This window comes from Polypterus senegalus, chromosome 6 (genome assembly GCF_016835505.1).
Source record: "Polypterus senegalus isolate Bchr_013 chromosome 6, ASM1683550v1, whole genome shotgun sequence".
Lineage (NCBI taxonomy): Eukaryota > Metazoa > Chordata > Cladistia > Polypteriformes > Polypteridae > Polypterus > Polypterus senegalus.
Window position 1 is genome coordinate 137,580,119 of NC_053159.1, and position 20,631 is coordinate 137,600,749.

The following is a 20,631-nucleotide window of genomic DNA, read 5'->3' on the forward strand; positions in this document are numbered from 1 at the left end:
CTGAATACAGCAAATACAACATTTCAAATGAACAGGATACAATAATAAATAATTCAATATGTATTAAATCAGAAGGAAATACACTTCGACATGCCTACCTTGGTAAAGATTAAGTGGATGTGCATGTCAGTACACTTACAGTGGAAGATGACAACCCGGCAGCGTCACAATTGGTGCAGTGGCTACACAATATTCAGATGAGCGTATGCAGCATTGTATAGCCAATTAAAAGGCAGGATGGTGCAGGTCAGTTTAAAATAGTGCTTTAAATGTGGCCTTGGTAGAGCATCACAAGCAGACATTGTTTCTGAGATCGACACTAAATCTGAGATCTGTTGAAGATCTACACTTTAGCCACCCATTGTCATTGTTGAGCCACTTAATCAAATTTAGGGTTGTAGAAGAGTAAAATATCTCAGCATTGAGAGTAAGGACAGGGCACTTTCACTCGCACACAGTCAGCTACTCATACAGGGACTGTTGGGAGCCGCCAATTCACTTAACATATACACGCTGGGGAGAAAAACCCTCACCAATGCAAGAAGACAATGCATGGATCAAGATTCAAGCCCAGTCTCCAGTAGCTGTAAGACATGCATTAGTCATTGCACCACTGTGCCAACTATAATTCAATAATCAGTCCTGCCATATCCAACCACCTTGGTATACAGCTGCTATATGTTGCAGCAGCACTGAGCACATGGCAAGAAGGGATCCTGAATTGGGCACCAGTGCACCCCACACACACAGAATGTACCATCAACACAATGAATTACTGATTCCACAAGGGTAAGTTCTCCACACTTTTGTAATTTTGCTCGGGTTGGCAGTTCAGCTTTTCCTGTGCACATATAGAAACGTGATGTGCCTGTGGCCGCTGTAGTAAAGTTTCGACCTTGATGAGTCTGTTCTGTTGTTGCTTTCTAGGAGTAAGCATGACTGCTCTTCTCTCTGTTTGCACCAAAGAAGAGTAGTGATCTGCTTTTTATGGGCTGAAAGTATACTGAATTCCTTGTTGGTTCATCTGAGCCATGGTACAGACTTGCTCAACGGTGTCATCAATATTGGATGTGGATGGGCTTTCTGCTCCTCCTTCAGGAACTTTTCCAATGATTTGTGATCCTCTCAATCCGTTCAAATACTGTCACCATATTGTGCAGATCGCCTTCTGTAGATTTCAGCCCGTGGTACATTTTCAGCTCATAAAAAGTGAATCACTGCTCGCTGCTCTTCTTTGGTGCAAATGGAGAGTAGAGTGGCCATGTTTACCCCCTAGAAAACAATAAGACAATCTTTACCACTGTGACCCCCAGATGCACCATGTTTCCACGTGTGCGTGAGGAAAGCTGTGCAGCCAACCCAGACAAAATTACCACAAAAGGGCAGATAATTAGAAGCTTATTCTTGTAATAATTCAAAATATGTTATGTAATATACTGTATACTGTTTAGATTGGTGCATTTTTTTTATAATATTCCTAGAGATGGATTATGTTATCAAGATTCATTTTTTGTTGGAGAAGGACCTGGGCTCATTCTGATTTTATTCTGTTTTAATTGTCTTCATGGAGAGCCATTACAAACTGCTGCCTCCTCCTGTTATTGCTGCACTCTGCAGCCACAGAATGAAACCTTTTCCATAATTTATCAGTTAAAACAAAGAGAGACAGAGAGAGAGAGAGGGAGAGGGAGGGAGGGAGGGAGGGCTTCAGGGAGAAAGGCAGTTCATTTCACTCAGTCGTGAACAACACGGTGGTGCTGCTCATCTCCAGTCCTGTGACACAAGTGGACTTCTTTTGTCATGGAAGGCTGCATTAAGTTCATGTTCTTGTTATAAAGAATTGTTGAATCAGTGCTTACTCAGATTTCAAATTGTAATCTTTGCTTTAATGACCTTATTAGAAATCTGTTTGTGCACAGTTATAATTAAAAGGTACAAGTTTCTGCCTCCCGTGGTATTAACAGATGTTTTTCTAATTTTGAGAAAACAAGAATGTATTTTTCGCATCATTTTAAAATGATCCAATTATTATTATTTTGCAGTATTTATTTATTTTTTATTTCCTGCCTAAGAAAGTGTGATGCCTCTACTCATGAACACACTCTCATACTGGGCTTCATTCTAGCCAAGAGATTTCAAACAGATAATCTTCCTTACATTAGATTGACTGCACAGCTCTGCCATATGAAATAACTTCAATGGGGACATTGCTGGATAAGTGGGTCAGATAATTAAATTAAAGGAAACGCAAGTAAGGCACTCTTCAGGGACTTGGATCAAACCCTTGGATTTAGAAGACCTGCTGTCGCTCACCAACTTCATAATCACATTCTCCTTGCTTTGGTGTAGTGTGTGAACACGTAGTGCTGCATTCTAGCATATGATAGTGGTTTGGTGTTTTTAAAAAAAAAAAGAAAGAAGCAAGCCATTAACCCCATATCCTGCTTTTAGACAGATTTCACATATATGAAATGAATGTAAAGTAAAAATGTGCTAATTTTTTAATAAGATATGAAATATTCAGAAAACCATGAGAGAACACAGCAATGAACTGGTGTCCTACCATCTCGCAAACCTGAGCTAGCAGACCTGGTTAAAAACAATGTATGGGTAACTGAAAGTATGCCAAATAAATAATTTTATACAGTAGCAGCCCAACTCTTCATTCCTACTTGATACTTCAGTTGCAGCCATTAGATGAGATGTGTGAGTTCAGATGGCACAAAGATTGAACAATGGTGCCTAAAATTATTGTCAGACCTTCCAATAATGCCTACAAGTGTGCAATCGGTGAAGGAAAGGGTCATAGCAGTTACCTTGGCGCAAATGACAATGTGAAATGGCTATGGAAGCACACATGGCAACAGCAGTCGGTCACAACACTGGCAGTGTGCATGGGTGACTTTTGTTTGACAGCATGAAGGAGAAGTATGGTCAGCAGAGCTGTGGGAGAAAGTAAGATGGGAACGGGCTGGCATTTGCACACATGCTGTATCTCCTCCTGTTTCAGCCACTAGCCTAATGCCCTTCACTCCACTAACAATTGCAGCTGCAAGTCGGGTGGGAGGGCATTTCATTGAACTCTACTTCTGGAGGCAAGAGTACTGAGGTATCTGTTGTCAACGTTGTATCCACTCATTATGTAACTTGCCACAGGCACGTGATAAAGTAAACCAGAGCCACCTGATTACTAGTCCTGCTACAAGTCTAGTCTTTCTTTGGTGGAGCGCTACTATAGGCAGAGCCTCATCTCCGTTCTATCAGTCACTCATTTCTCTTTTGGGTATTCTCAAGTTTTCCTTGTCGGTAATAAATCACATCTACATGTTTTTCTTTAAATTCTGTTTGTCACCACATCCCTATTTCAAATGCTTTGTGCCAATTAACAATGATGCAGATGACCACAGAGATTATGGATCTTTGTATCTGTGGATAATTATGAGTCAGTCATTGAGTCAATGCAGCAAATGGTCAGTGAGACGTTCTGGGGTAGAGCTGGGAAAGTTTGTGTTTATTAATTGGGTCATGAACCTTTTAGTGCTGCAGCTGACCGCTAAGAAAACTCAGGGTGGACTTTGGTGTGCCTGCACTGTTTGACAGGACCACATCCAATGCAGAGCACACAAGCGCTCTTCTGAATTAGTTTTTAATTGACCCCTTCACTTGATCCAGCAGTTCCACAGAACATAAAGTCATACTTCAAAACAGTCAAAACAAACAGTTGGACAGGACAGTTACCTAGAGCTTTGTAACCATTACAAAAGTGCAAGGTGTGCAGCCGTACACACACAGTATACTTAGTGTACAATTTACATACGGTTTTAATTAAGACACATTCTCTCTGTGCTAATGTATCGGGATTATCTGGATAGGGTGAGAAATGAGCATCTGTCAGGATATTTGTAATCAAAAAAGAGTCACAGTAGTTCCTCTTAGTTTATTGTGGAGCCATGAGCAAGTGGCTGTGGGTGCTCCTGGACTATCCAGCATGGAGAGGATGAAAACATTAGCTATAATGACCCCTGATTTTGCCATCGCTCTTTTTCTTCAACTGTTTCCAGTGGCAGGTCGTCCCTGCGTGGAGTTTACATGTTCTCCCCGTGTCTGCCTGAGTTTCCTCCGGGTACTTCAGTTTCCTCCCACAGTCCAAAGACATGCAGGTTAGGTGCATTGACGATGCTAAATTGTCCCAAGTGTGTGCTTGGTGTGTGTGTGTGCCCTGTGGTGGGCTGGCACCCTGCCCGGGGTTTGTTTCCTGCCTTGTGCCCTGTGTTGGCTGGGATTGGCTCCAGCAGACCACCGTGACCCTGTAGTTAGGATATAGCGGGCTGGATAATGGATGGATGGATGTTTCCAGTGATTAATCTTGTAATACAGTTGGCTTTCCTGAGCAGTTTTGACATTTTGCTTCCACTGAGCTGCTGCTAATCTCCCAGCAGTGCACAGCATGGAACAGTTCACTAGTAACAATGGACCTGTGGCACATCCTCAGCAGCTTGTCACACACATTGAAGGACCTGAGCCTCCTCAAAATGAAGAATCTCCTCTGGTGTTTTTGCACAGTAGGTCTGTGCTGTTATCCCAATTTATTCTACTGCTCGGAAATGAGCCCAAGAATTTTATAGGACTGCACCACCATCTCATAATCGTGACTCTTCTCAGGGTCTGCCTGGCACAATGGAAGCCCACTATCTCCCTCTCTCCCTCTCTCTCTCTCTATCTACTATTTAATAAAACACTAAGGTCTGTGTTTCCAGTCACTCAAAGTAATCTGATTGGCTTTCATGTGATTGGCTTTGATGTGATTGGTCATTTAGATGATGTGATGAAACAGGAAGTGTGAGTGTGAGACACATGACAAGGAATAAAAGCGCAGGCTGAAAGAGTCACCTTCAAAGACGGAAAGTATAAAAGCAGACAGGAGCCAAGTAAGGCGCCTCGAAAATACTGACAGAGAAGTAGGTACAGTATTATAAAAATGCGCTCAAGAAAGGGAGCACCGGTGAAGAAAAGTTAAGACACACGCAGGTACAGAGGAAAGGCTCTGAAAGTGCAGCTGGGGTAAGAGATAGCAAAGATCGAGATAGGATATCAGCCTTCATGTGCCTAGGACAGTTTTGGGGACCAAAGTAACATTTAGCTGTGGGTTTTATCCAAGAATATCTGTATGTTGTTCTCGCCAAAGACAGTCAAGTCCCTTTGTGGAGGACTAGAGAGTCACTGGCAGCGTCGACATCCCTTATACATACTTGTGTAGCAAGGTTCTGTGTGTCTGGGTTAAATTTAAGTTGTAAGAGTAGATCAATCCAATAACAAACTTGATTAAGTTCTACTCATCCACTAACGATATGTCTACTGTAACAAAACCAACAAACGCAAGAAAATACAAACTGCAGTGCTGGAAGGAAAAGAAACTCGGGTCTTAACATGTAGCCAAACTCAATACATACTAGAAAATCTTTTATTTTGGGTAAAAATAAATCAAATGATTGACTTTATGATAATCTTAATAATTAGCTTCAAACTATCCCTTCAACATATGTCGTCAGTGATAAGCTGCACCCTGCATGCACTCTTATTTGTAATTACAGCTTAGTGTTGTCAGCATTAAACTTAACAGGCCTGATAATGGCAGATAGTGTTGTAAACTGTATTCAGAGATTTTTCAGGTAAGGAAGACAACTGATTTGCGTTTCTTATACTCATTAACTATGGCACAGGGAAGTTAGAATTTCACTGTATGCTGTATATGTGACAGTAATGACCCTATAATTGCAAACTGTGTTGAGCATTGTGGTGTTATATCTTAGATTAAATCTAAGACACCGCAACATGGATGAGACAATGTGTAGTTGCTATGGATCCATAGTATGATGTCAGCTCCCTTTTGTGATCAACACGCTAGCCTTTCGCTTACCAGACATTTCAAATGTTCAACAAAGGAATATAAAACCTGACAGGCCTTTTATACTGTGGAAGAAAAACTTCATAAATATAGAGATATTTACAAAGCTGGCACACTTACAGAACAGAGACAGCCTCTGTTAAGAATAGGCTAGGAGGCATATTGTCTCATGAATTCTTTGCTTTTAAAAACACCTGTTGTGGACATTACTGAGAAAGAAACAAACTGAATGAAAAGTGAATGGCTGCTTGGCGGTACTGCGACAACAAAGCACAGACAGAAATGGGCACACATTGCAAAGCAATGACTTTATTTCTGTCGAGATCCTGCGTGTTGACTTTGACTTATTTACACAGTATGCGCAGATAACACAACATGCCACACATTTTTGGGCTTTTGTGGTGGCATGGAAATCAATGTGCTCTTTTTATTTCATCCTTGGGAGGCCAATGTCATCATCATCATCATCATCATCATCACTTACAAAACTTGACAAACATACAGTACTAAGAAAAAGTCTTAAGCCACCAAATGTGGCCATGTTTATTTGCTCATGAAAACCCCATTTAACCTCCGAGCAAACACAAATTAACTTTGACACAACAAAAAGTAACAGGAATTTCTTACGGTTCCTAAAAACTTGTAAAATGGCTTGGTTCCCAAACATCCCCTGTATTTGGCCAGTTCCACCAAGTTAACCCTGATTTAAAATAATGATAAGTGTGCAAGATGGCCAAGTTAAAAAGTAAATGGGTGCATTGGATGGTATCCACAAATATGGGGTGCAGTGAAGACAGCTTCTTCAATTTTCAAGTTAACACTCTGTGCTGCAGCTAAATAGCATTCTTGTGAAAAAGCAACAAGCAGAAGAGATTTTAGTATGCAAGAAACATTTGCAGAAAGTCCTATCAAGCAATGAGTCAGTTTTAGAAGTTTTTGGCTCTCAGAGGCACTGGCATCAGAGAGGAAAAGTACATGGATGCCTGTCTGCAGCCCTCTGTGAAGCATGGTGGCAGTCCTCACGTGGTCTAGGTGTTCAGTTCAGCCAGTGGTGTTGAGAATCTGGTCAAAACTGGTGGAAAGATAAATGCTGAGAAATACAAAGATCAAGAAAATGACTCATTGGCAAAGACGTCATCTTATACACATACTGTATATGACATGTTATAAGGACTGCTTAATATTAATCAATGGATGTTATGCTCAAACTGTAGGGTGGTCCAGATCTAATTATGCAATTTTCATTACGCTATAACTTATTAAGTTTTTTACATAGAAAATCACCTGGAAAATCCCAGACCATCGAGAAGCGTGTGAATGGATGACATGAAGAAATGTCTTCACGCCAAACTGGAATCGTCCCTGCATAAATCAGAGTCATCCAGACGATCTGGAACTGCATAATTAGATCTGGACCACCCTGTATATAATGCAATAGTACGATTGCATCTGGAGTATTATGTGCAGTTCTGGTCACCAGGCTACAAGAAAGACATAGCAGCACTTGAAGCTGTGCAGAGGAGAGCAACCAAGTGCATCCCAGGATTTAAGGACCTGTCCTACTCTGACAGGCTCAGAGAATGAAACGTGTTTAGTTTCGAGTAAGGGAGACTGGATGAAGATCTAATGCAGGTCTTCAAAGTCCTCAAAAGGCATTGATAAAGCAGATCTAGCAGAATTCATTCAACTTAATAGTGAATCAAGTAATTGAAGATACCAGTGGGAACAAAAGGCAAGGGCATTTAGGACTGAAGGCAGGAAGCTCTTCTTTATACAAAAAGTTGTGGGAATCTGGAACAACCTACTGAGTCATGGAGCTGAAGCAGAAAGCTTGCCAACCTTTAAAGTAGTGTCTGAATGAGATACATTAGATGTTAGCTGAAACAAATGAGCCTGATGGACTGAATGGTCTCCTGTTGTGTGTTAAATCCATTATGTTCTTAGATTCATTGCATTTTGTAAGTTAATTTGTTAAAAATCATCATGAACTCAAGAAAGGTAAAAGTGCTTTCACATCTGAGCTTTTTGAGGTCAAATATAGTAAACTTACAAGAGTCCCATTTAAATAGCAAAACTGAGAAGGGGAAGGGGTATTTATATTGATGTGATTTGCTAACAAACATAAATATGTAAAAAGTAGTATTAATTGACTGCGGTGGGCTGGCGCCCTGCCCGGGGTTTGTTTCCTGCCTTGCGCCCTGTGTTGGCTGGAACTGTCTCCAGCAGACCCCCGTGACCCTGTAGTTAGGATATAGCGGGTTGGATAATGGATGGATGGATCGTATTAATCGAATTTTGGTGTCTCATTTATAATGTCATTCATAAAATGATTATGATTTTAAGTAAATCGACACCAGAAAACCAATGTTTAGTTTAATACAGCTTTTAACTGGATGTAATTGGTGTATTTATTCAAGTTTTCAGTACCTTCAAGGTAATACGGTTTATACTAATTAGAGTAGTTCCTGTAGATCCTCCACACCTAAAGAATATAAAAGTAAATGTCTGAGTGTGGCTTCTGCTACTTGCTGTATGTTTCCTGGAGTGGACCGAGAAGACACTTTTCTTATGTTGTCTTAGACGCCCTGAAGCAGACAGCAATAGTACCCATCTTGGGAAGAAATCCCCTGTGGAGGTGAGGTAACGATCAAGATAATACTCAGAAAATGGATGAATACAAAGAAAGCCATCTCCACAGGCAGAGTGGGGCTGGATAAGAAGGGTACATATAAATCAAATGCAAATAATCTCTTTAATTCCATCTATAAACTAAAAATAGTGGTAATTAGAAGTGTGGCTTAACTGGAAGGAGCTGCTCGTGTATAATTAGCTACTGCGTGACTATTGGCCAGTGATGTATCACCACCGTCTGTATTCCCTAGGATGTAATTTAGGAACTGCTTAATGTATTTGATGGCTGATGTAAATTAAAAAAAAAAACCCAAGGGCAAAGTTTAGCTCCACCCACCAGCAGGTTTTGAAGGAGGCTCAGGTTTCCTTGCCACGCAGCCTGCAGAAACTGCCTCTGGGGAAACGTGGAGATTTCCACAGCAGACAATAAAATTCCCTGAATGGTTGGGTTCGACACGTGCACTGCTGTCTGGTTGCTATGGTTGCAGAGGGTGATGTCAGCTCCCTTTTTGATCAATGACTGCACAACCTGGAAGAAGATCAACAATAAAATGTCAGTTTTGGCAGCACACTGTATCTGGTAATGCAAAAAAGACATTTGTATTAGAATATTATGAAGAAAGCCTATGTGTCCATTAACTAAGGAAAATGCACTCGAGATAAAACACTGGAGTAGTCTAAGATTTCTTAGTGCTGATAATCCATCACAGAACAAAAGCAGTTTACAATTAGAAAAAACATTAACACAAAATAATAATTTGCTTGATTAGGAGCACTTTATCGCAAAGCACTGCACATTTCAATGGTTGGTAAGAGTTTATCCATTTTCCAATGTGTGCAAGGCAAAAGATACCAAAACTAATATACTCAGTCTGCTTTTCAGCTATCAGTATTTGCTTTTTTCTGCATGCGAGCCTGGGATCTGCTCCTCAGCCCAGCTATATGGCAACTTAAAAGTCAATTCTCAAAGGATTTCCCAATAACAAAGATTTACTAATTACTGCATTGATATTTGAACTGCATTTTTGTGCTTTAGACACTATTGAATATTGTATAAGTTGTTTTTTTCTTGTGTTACTGAAGAAAAATGTAAATGAGAAGACTATTGTCCTTGTAGCAAATAACAGTGAAGCAGGTTAAACCTTTGTTTAGTAGGTATCAGACACAATAGAACACCCGTAAAATTGAACAATGAACAGGAATGGGTTTGCTGCATACAAGTCAAGTCAAGCTGGGCAGCGTGCACCAGTACCGGGTGTTGCCGCACCCACTACACGACAAAACAGCTTGGGATCCCGGTTAGCAACCCACCAGGCAGACACGCAGTCCAGTCCCACCCTCCTGAAATGACCCTCATTCTGTCACAGCCAGGTGTTACATGGGCAACCCCTTGGCCTGATCAAGCCACATGGGTCCCGAACAATGAGGATCCTACAAGCTGGATCACCCTCGGGGAAATGCGCCAAATGGCCGTAGTGCCGTAACTGACGCTCCCTCACAATGCAGGTCATGTGCCTCATTCGGGACTCCATGAGCAACAGCTCATTCGATACAAAGTCAAACCAACGGTACCCAAGGATTTTCCGGAGAGACACAGTACCAAAGTCCTCATACTGCATGCTGTATACATAAAATAAACTCTTATGATGAGGCATTGTCCCTTGGTATGGTATTGTGGGAAGCTACTTCTGAGCACCATTTCAAATCTGTCTATGCACTGGGATCCAAACATTCTTTCCTTTAATTTGCAAATCATGTAATTAAAAGCAGCACTGAAAATTTAGGGGTAAGCGCATTGAAATCAAACACGAGGAAGCAGTTACGGACACAAAATGTTGTGAAAATGTGAACAAAAATGACAGTGTCATCTAGTTATGGTGAATACCCAGGCAGTTTATAAAAATTCGAGGGTAAATCAAAATGTAAAGGAAATTTGAAAATTATGCAGTAACCTCAATGGATCAAAGCTGACACAATCCAACATCTTCTCAATGGCTTGTGGGTAGTTCGAACATGCATTACACAGTGCAGCGCTCTGCCATTAGTCTAGTTTAGGGGTCCTCAATGACGGTCCTGGAGAGCCGCAGTGGCTGCAGGTTTTTGCTCCAACCCAGTTGCTTAATAAAAAGCACTTATTGCTAAAGTAACACTTCTGCTTCACTTTAGGGATTTTGATCCCTTATTGCTTAATTTTGTCTTAAACAGCTATTTTAATTGCTCCTTATTATCAATAACATGCAAATGACAAGAGAGAGCAGCATTTCTCCATTTAGCTTATTTACATTTACACCTGTGTGTATTTATCTGCACTATTGGGTTTAATTAAATACTTGGAAGAAAAATGAAGAGAAAAAAGTGAAGGACTGAGAATTACTCGTCCATTTTAGCCTTCAAATCATTTGCATGATAGAAAGGGAAAGAAAATCTAGGATATGAGAATGACCTGACATAGCAGAGTTAATTTAATTTCATAGCTTGTTAGTGCTTTATTGGCAAGAATTAATTTCTAATTAAGCAACCAGGTCAGAACAAAAACCTGCAGCCACTGCGGCTCTCCAGGACTGGGATTGAGGACCCCTGGTCTAGTTGAAGCCAAGGTCAAATGAACATGGATGCTTCGCTATGGGATTCTACCATGCATTAGTGAGATTACTTTGGGCAGAGCGAGTGAAATCTGCTGAAATTCACCAAAGGATGTTGGCTCAGTATGAAACTGACAACAGTATGACTCAACGAAAAGTTTATGAATGGGGAGAAAGGGTTAAAGCGGGAAGAAGAAGTGAATTGATGAATCTGGTCGACCCTCAGCCTCACGCACCCAAGTCCACTTTGACATGACAAAGGTCTGCATTTGAGAAGACCATTGTCTGCGACTGCTACACATTTGGATATCAGCTATGGATCTGAATGTGCCATAGTGCATGGTGACTGTGGGTACCATCAAGTTTCCACAAAACAGCCAACCAAATTGCATACTGATCTGCCCAAGCCAACATCCTTCAGTGAATTTCAGCAGGTTTCATTTCCTCTGTCCAAGGAAATCTCACTGTGGTGTGTAGTTCAATCCCGCAGTGGAGCATCCATGTTCATTTGACCTTGGCTTCAGCTAAACTAACAGCAGAGCACTGTACTGTGTGTGTCCTTAAACTGCCCCTGAGCCATCACAAACGTCTTCTATTGCATCAGTTTCTATCCATTGTGGTATCCGTATAATTTTCAAGTTGCTTTTACTTTTTTGACTTACCCTCATCTTTAGTTGGGAAATTGGGGTCACTTAGACTTTGTATACAATTTTGTTTCTCCTTTCAAGTTCATCTAAAGATGGGATTATCAAGACTTTTGGAAAGATGAAATCACAGTCCATAATCTTTCTATATAATACGCTACCGTGGCTGTACGTTTGTCTGTCCAGGATTTGAAATCACCTGGAGCTCACAAACTGTTTGACCTATCGACCTGAAATTTGGTACACATATACTACATGATGTCTACTATCTGCTTTCGGGGTGATGATTGACCTCCAAGGTTATTCCTCTTTTTATTTTTATTTTATTTTATTGTAGAATCAACTCTCGGCAGCAGGCGGCAGGGTGGCCGTGCAGCGCATATATACGGGCGCCATTCTTATCCATACCACCTTCGCGGTCACTTCCCTTACCTCTTCATATCTTAAATCATTCTTGAGGCAGATTGAAGACTTAAATGCCTGCTTAAGTGAAAAATTAAAGAAAATGTACTAAGTGATTGCAGCACAAACACTGACTTAATCAGTTTTAACACAAAAAGATGCAGATGAAAGAAGAGAAGAAGCGGGCCGCTAGGGTGGAGAAAAGAAGAGCAGCTCAGGAAACAGCAAGCGCATCAACCGCTGAGCAAACGAGTGCTAAACATACAGAGGAAGAGGATGAAAACTATGAATGCTCAAGTCAAGTGTATTCACTGCACGTTATCGTAAAGTACGCCATTACTGGTTGGCTTATAAAAGTGTTTTTGTTATGACATTATATTTTATTATGTTTAAAAAAAATATCTGCAAATTCAGTGGCCTTTAATATAACTAAAAGTATACAAAAGAGCTTAATTATATAGAAAAAATACATGGAAATATCAAATATCCATAATCAAATGAAATAATTGTATTATCTACAGTATATGTGTTTTTGCTTGAATATTTTATGAGAGCAAGTTTGCAGTCTGAAACAATACTAAGAATATTTTGGAGTGCTTTTTATGTCGATGGTTCGTCTTCTATATTTGAAAAGAGTCACACTGAGAGCCTCAGTGTAACAAAGGCTGAGCATTTTGGGTTCAGCTATAGTCCATTACTTTATCTTGCTTTGTTCGGAAAGTTTCTTCTGTTTTTTCTTCTTTGGGGCGTTGAGTCTAAACAGAACCACATCCTACCTGAGTAGCAGAGAAGAGAACAGAGAAAGAGTGTGGGATGGAATATCCACAGAATGGGGTCTGCAAATTACTTCAAGGAGTCGCACTGCTGCCTCTAGATAGAAAACCTACTCTTCCAAGTTTAGTTACACGCACTCTAACAGCGCCCAAGTGTATAAAGACCCAACAAAATCACAAATGTTCTGACAGATTTCCTGCTGCTGACTCTTAACAAGCCTTAAGGTTGATGCATACAATTAAAATGCTTCTTCTTTCCGCAAATTTGTGCCCACCAAACAGGCTTAGGATGCCAAAGGCTATCCAAGCAGCACTGGCTGTAAATGTAAGAGCCAACTCTGAATGGGGAATGCTGTCTCTAGTCAACTTTCATTTCATTTAGTAACTGTTTTCATGAAATAATACCAAAATATGTTAGTTTAACAGGTTTATACCTTTATAAAAGAATAATTAAGATGCAGAACAGAAAGGAGATTCTTTGCCTTGATCATATTATACTAAATCATTACTTTCATCTTGAACGAGGCTTTTATTGAAGTTGACGAAAATGAAAAGAAAGGAGTTTTCCAAAACTGTGACTCTTTTAAATATGTCTAATGAAAAAGTAATAAAATACTTGGAGTGCTTTTAACACTGATTATCACATACAAAAAGGATCAGTTCACTCTTTACTTCTAACACTGAAAGGCATGAAGTTTAAGTGTTATTTAAATTTAGTAGCGCTTCATTGATATCCATTTTGATATATCCAAGAGTCGTGTGCTGAAATGTACAAGGAAGACGTTGATTGTACAGATCAAGGAATTTTCCCATCTCGTGGTATCTTATTCAAGTGATTTGAATGATTACTAGAATGCAGTTTATTAATTCAACACATCTAGTCTCAATATTTATAGAAAAACTGAAAAGGATTTCAACAATCTAAAAATATTGACTGTAGTAAAATGTCAGTCATCATCATATCCTAACTACAGGGTCACGGGGGTCTGCTGGAGCCAATCCCAGCCAACACAGGGCGCAAGGCAGGAAACAAACCCCGGGCAGGGCGCCAGCCCACACACACACCAAGCACACACTAGGGACAATTTAGGATCGCCAATGCACCTGACCTGCATGTCTTTGGACTGTGGGAGAAAACCCACGCAGGGTGGACCTGGGAAACGAACCGAGGTCTCCTTACTGCGAGGCAGCAGCGCTAACACTGCTAACTCCCCAGAGCAATTAAATAAAAATATACAGTAGCTGATAACCTATTGTATTGATAATACAATCAACGTCCTAGATGCTGCAGTGTTTCCCTAAGCTGTCCCTCTTTTTCCTTCACTAAGCAAATGTCACATATGACTTGTAAGTGTCACGGTCTAGGGATTGGTTCCAAAGCAGACAGATCTCGGTAAGTTCCAAAAGTTCTTCCAAAAATGCCCACTTGAAGGGGAAATCATGATCAAACCCTGGCTAGTATTAAGGGCAAGCATTGAATCTTAATAAAAATAAAAAGTTTATTTTGACAAAAGGCTCTTTAATAACACCTAAAAACACTAAGGCAATCCAAAGCAAAGACCAAATACAGTTGTCATGACTTGATATGATTTGGGGTCCTCAGAGGTCGCCAGTGTTTGTTTCCATCATTAGGTCCACTTCCAGTTCTACTTGGGACGTAGTCTTTGAGGTCGGGACCAACATAACAGGAAAAAAAGATGGCTATGAGTGTAAATCCTTATCTGATCTGTGAATACCTAATCTCTCAAGTATTCCAACTTTATTTTTGTGTTCTTTTCTCACGTTTACTTTTGGTTTTTACTTTCTTGTTCTCTCAATCACGATTAATGTCTCTCGTGTTGGGCTTCAGTCTTGTTTCGCTTCTTTTGTTTTTTATGTGCATCTCCTGGTTTTAGCTCTAAAAGTTTATCTGACTGATCAACAATAATCCATAATTGTAGTCAAACACAGACAATGAATTCTAGTGTATACCAAAGGCACAATCACTGCAAAAATGCAATTAACTTGAGGCATTCACAATGAACCTCCAGGAGCTGCCCTCTCTCTGCCGTATAAATGATTGGCAAGTGACACAGCCACAACAAAGGAAGCTTATTTACATAGACAAAACTAAAAATAAAGAAGGATGCTCGGATTCAATACAAATGAAACAATCAAAAATGAACATGAACATGAATTTGAACCCCAACCAGGGGAGGAACCCTAGATGAGACATGACAGTGAGTACATATTTATGAATGCAATTCTCTTTCACTGTATTCTGATACAGTAGGAGATGCCAATTACTTTGTACAGGGATAAAGAAATGACCAATACCATCAATACCATGTTGAATAAATAAAGAACGTCATTATTATGTCACATGCAGAAATTCTCAGATGATTCTGCAGTTATGGGCTGTATTGAAGTGTGAGATGAGACAGAGTATAGGAATCAGGTGGAGAAGTTTGTTTGCACCTTAACATCAGCAAAACCAAGGAACTGGTTATTGACTTTCACTGAACCAAAGAGTCTCTGTGTCCAATCACTATTCAGGGAGTGGATGTAGAGGTGGTCCACTCCTACAAGTATTTGGGGGGACAGGTTGAACTGGTCTCTGAACATGACGAGCTCTGTAAGAAAGGGCAGAGCAGGCTCTTTATTCTTACGAGACTGTATTCCTTTAATGTGGGAAGTGACATCCTTCACATTTTCTATAACTCTGTGATGGACAGTGTGATTTCATACGCTGTGGGCTGCTTAGCTCGTAACATCACTTCAAGAGAGGCTCAGTTATGGGCCACAACTATGGACCCCCTGGAGTTCATAGCAAAGGACAGGATGAGGACATTATGAACAGCAATATTATTAACAACAGCAATGTGCCTATATACAGTAATGCCTCGCTCTGGCTGTGACAAACAAGTCAGACATTTTGTTTTTAAATTTTCTCCTTTTAAGACATTCTGGTGTGTTTTTAGACCATAGTGTGCGTGTGTGTGAATAGGTATTTATTTATTTAAAGAGCTTCTGTAAAAAGCCAAATTTCTTCCTGGGGACAAATACAGTTCTATCTATCTATCTATCTATCTATCTATCTATCTATCTATCTATCTATCTATCTATCTATCTATCTATCTATCATATAGTGCCTTTCATATCTATCTATCTATCTATCTATCTATCTATCTATCTATCAGCAAATTAAATACATAAATACACATCTAATGCCACACCTTCCTTATATGGTAATACTTGATCATCCAACCCCGCCTACATTTGACCCCGCCCCAGTCCCTGCCCTGCAGACAGGTGTACTTGCTTCAGCGCACACAACTGCAGGTGTTTTCACTGTTTTGCCATTTCAAGTGGCTGTCAAATGTGTAAAAAAAAATAAATCAATCAAGATACAAGTTGAAGTAAAATTGACACTATAAACTAATTTACAGTTGAAGTCACGCAGAATGTTTCTCTGTTTTAGGATAAACAAGTCTGCAAACTCATCAATACTTTTCAATTGGAGATTTTGACAGTACAAAAATGTACAACGCATACTGTATTCAGGATACCCCAACAAAAATGAACTGTCTGAACAGATTTCCTTGAAGAAAAAGTATGCCATGTCAACAAAATTGGTCCACTGTGGTCCACTCGGCTGAAGACTCACTACTTCAGTTTAGCATATCCTGACTAGAGCTGCTGATTAACTGTACAGACTGCATCTCTGTTGTTAGTCATTAGCACTAAAACATAAGTAACACGATAGTTAGAATTTGATACTAACCCTCACCTATTCTGTTTCTGTTCTCGGTACTCAAATGTGGCAATTGGTGCCACGGCCCACCTGCCAAGTTGTTTGCCTGCCTATGGTAAAGTCATCCCTGATGGAGGATCACAGGATTCATGGGAAAAAGGGGTCCTCATCAGATTGGCTGGCTGAGCAACGTTTCAGCTGCGGAATGGCCAAATGGGGAGGCAGCTTGATGGATGAGGTCTCCAGGACTCTAAACAAATCCAAATCTTATTATGTGATATCATCTACTGTTAAATTCTGCTCCGTACTTCTAAAATTTGTATTATTATGCTGTATTAAGGATTTGTTCTGTTCTGTATATTGTATTGTATTGACCCCTACTTTTGACACCCACTGCATGCCCAACCTACCTGGAAAGGGGTCTCTTTGAACTGCCTTTCCCGAGGTTTCTTCCATTTTTCCCTACAAGGTTTTTATTGGGAGTTTTTCCTTGTCTTCTCAGAGAGTCAAGGCTGGGGGGCTGTCAAAAGGCAGGGCCTGTTAAAGTCCATTGTGGCACTTCCTGTGTGATTTTGGGCTATACAAAAATAAACTGTATTGTATTGTATTGTATGTTGTTGCATGTGGACAGACGGAAGACATTTCTGTCACAGTAGGTGCTTTATGGATGTAAACAATTGTACTGTGTCCTGATCTTGAAAAGCATCTTGAATATATGCGCCAGTAAATATTTAATAGTAATTGCAGCCCAATGTCCACATCCATTCCTCATTAGCTGATCTATAAATTGTACGTGTGTCATCTGTTTCCTTCAGTATGTGAGTTTCGTTCTCACAAAGCTAACGTTAAAAAGCCCAAGACTTTATGTTGTGTCTAAACATCAGCCTTTAATGGATGTCTCACCAAAAGGGCTTTTGTCTCTATTAGACAATATTTTCTGTCCTAAATAACTTGCCCAAACATAACTGCTGTTCCTGTTATTAGTTATAATTCATGTTTTACCCATGAAGAAACCCATGAAAGTGCATTAAATATCAAAAAAGTCAAATGAAAGTGTTTATTAATGTTCTTACCCCAGTGAGACCTTTTTCACATGCTGCGATCAGGGCAGTGCTGCCCGTTTCTGGGTGTTGAAAGTTGACATTTATTGAAGAGAAAGCTTCATCCAAAAGTATATTGTTTATGGCTTCCAGGTCACCTTCCAGAACAGCTTCTAAGAATTTGTGTATTAAGTTTCCTGTGTTCATGATGTGAGGGAATCCTGAGTCACCCTGAAAGGCAATTCAGTAGATATCCTTGTTAGAAGTTAAATTTGTTTTTAATTCTTAACTAGGTCTTCAGATATGTTTCAAGTCACTGCACACTTTTTCCTTTGGAATTGATTAACCAAACATGAAGGTCCTCTGAAACATACATTACTAAGTATTTGTGTAAGGCAGTCATTATATCATCAAAACCCAGCTAGCTTCAAGCAAATATGTTGCCTCGGGAAAATTACAAGTTAGTTTCTCAGATTTACCGCCAACATCGATTGTCTCATTAGGATTTGCTTACGTCTGTGCTTGTCAGAGACAATAGCGGCTATTGTGGCCATCAGGCAAAATGCATTGTTTAACTAATAATATGACGGTACTGTTTATTATCAATCAGGGCTCTCCAAGTGCGTGAAGTACAGTGACGGCTGTAATTTAAATGTTTACATCATTACATCACGTATCTAATCAAGATTATGAACATGGCGAAGGTCTTGTTAGGAGAGAAGCAGTAAATTGACCCAAAGTCAATGTTGCTGGTGTCTCAAGTAAAAATTCCCCTTCCCATACTGCACTCTTCAATAAGTGTAGTTCCATCCTGAGGCAGCTAGCTAGTAGGCTATTGTGTTGAGTGGCTCTATGGCAGCCATAGTCATCAAATGACATTTTTTGCACCATCTAGTGAACATCAGAGAAAAACAGCAAGAAAAGACATAAAATCATTGAGCTAAAGAAGTCTGAAAATGGCTATTCTAGGGTGAATCGACAAAAAGACAACATCTGCAGGATAATAATGGGCTGAATTTTTTTTTTAATTTTAGAAACACAACATTCAGGGAAAAGGCTGCTTGTCTAACTTTTTTTTTTGTTGTTTTCCTGCCTACTGTTAATGTTGGGTTTTCGCATTAATTTGTTAAATGGTGCGACTCAAACCACCTACAACTGAATACCAGCAAAACCAAGGAGCTGGTGGTGGATTTTAGGAGGCCTAGGCCCCTCATGGACCCCGTGATCATCAGAGGTGACTGTGTGCAGAGGGTGCAGACCTATAAATACCTGGGAGTGCAGCTGGATGATACATTGGACTGGACTGCCAATACTGATGCTCTGTGTAAGAAAGATCAGAGCCGACGATACTTCCTTAGAAGGCTGGCATCCTTCAACATCTGCAATAAGATGCTGCAGATGTTCTACCAGACGGTTGTGGCGAGTGCCCTCTTCTACGCGGTGGTGTGCTGGTGAGGCAGCATAAAGAAGAAGGACGCCTCACGCCTGGAAAAACTTGTTAAGAAGGCAGGCTCTATTGTAGGAGTAAAGTTGGACAGTTTGACATCTGTGGCAGAGCGACGGGCATTAAGCAAACTCCTGTCAATCATGAAGAATCCACTGCATCCACTTAACAGTGTCATCTCCAGGCAGAGGAGTAGCTCCACTGACAGACTGAGGAGATCATTCCTATCCCACACTATGCGACTCTTCAGTACCACCCGCGGGGGGTAAACTTTAATATTATACAAGATTATAGACTGTTATACCTGCCTCGCATTCTCCACCTCGCATTTTTTAACTTGCACTGCACTTTTATTGCTCTTTAATTAATATTGTTTTTATCAGTGTGCTGCTGCTGGAGTATGTGAATTTCCCCTTGGGGATTAATAAAATATCTATCTATCTATCTATCTATCTATCTATCTATCTATCTATCTATCTATCTATCTATCTATCTATCTATCTCTATCTAATCAAATGATAAGCACAGAGATTTAAATAGCATATACTTTATGTTGCCTTTATGGTTAATGAAAAATAACAAAACAAAACCAGCAGACCAAAAGGCACATGTAGAGATTGTATTTCTTACAGTTTCTCCACCACCAAACTATTTTGGAGAAAGTAGGTGGATAGGATTGGTGGGTTTTGTTGGGCTGTTCTCATCAAAATTGTTCTAATGTTCTAAAAATTACTTGACAGGCGACAAGCTGAGTTTTCTATTAAAAGTCATATGTAAGTTAGGTTGGATCAAAAATAAAAAAAATAACCTAAGAGATTCAAATTCTCCACACAGTTAGTTTTATTCTTTATCTTGTGTATAATCAACACACAAAATATTAATCAAAATAAGCAACATTTAGAGGTCAAACCATTTAGCAGTTTTAACGTTACCTGAACTGAACAGCAGACAACTGTTCCAAATTTGTAAGTCTACAACATTAGCGCTGTCTTTGATGAAGTCAGAATATTTTTGCTTTTCTTTGTCTGTATGTCATTGTGCCTTTCAATGCGACTTACTCCTCTTTCAGTTGTGTTGTTCACTACTGTCATGTGTGCCATCAGTCCATAACTTTAATTGAAGATTGGATCATCTCTCTGTTGTATTGGTGGTTTCTCGGGAGACCTTTGTCACCTTTTTACATAAGGACATCAAAGCACAATGTTGTCATTTTTTGGTACCATGTCCTCCAACTTCATCAGTTCAGATTAAGTTGTTAGCTTAAGAGTAATGTCTGGTAGGTAATTCCACAGCACTGCACCATTTTTTTCTTTGTTTCTACTTAGACTCTGTTATCAATAAGAGCTAAAATAAAAACTCCTATTGTTGTGTCCATCAACCAACAAGAATTTTAAAGGGCAAACCAGGAGAGAGATGCGAAAAAGAAAAGGGTCCAAACTGGAAAAATCAGTAAATGCCGAAACAACAAAGTGAAAGA

General features: G+C 39.9%; 1 protein-coding gene across 2 annotated transcripts in view; it reads right to left on the bottom strand.

The window, feature by feature from the left end:
* map3k19 (mitogen-activated protein kinase kinase kinase 19) overlaps window positions 1-20,631 on the bottom strand; it is a 99,588-nt gene that overhangs the window by 72,706 nt on the left and 6,251 nt on the right. Inside the window, exons 2-3 of one of the 2 annotated variants that reach the window (XM_039757311.1) lie at window positions 17,744-17,941; window positions 8,874-9,065 (exon numbers count right to left, since the gene is read on the bottom strand). In XM_039757311.1, the coding sequence (XP_039613245.1) occupies window positions 8,874-9,065; window positions 17,744-17,917 (366 nt within the window). In that variant the 5' untranslated portion in view covers window positions 17,918-17,941. Of the gene's footprint in view, window positions 1-8,873; window positions 9,066-17,743; window positions 17,942-20,631 lie in introns of those variants that run through there. The other variant, XM_039757312.1, reaches the window with a different exon arrangement.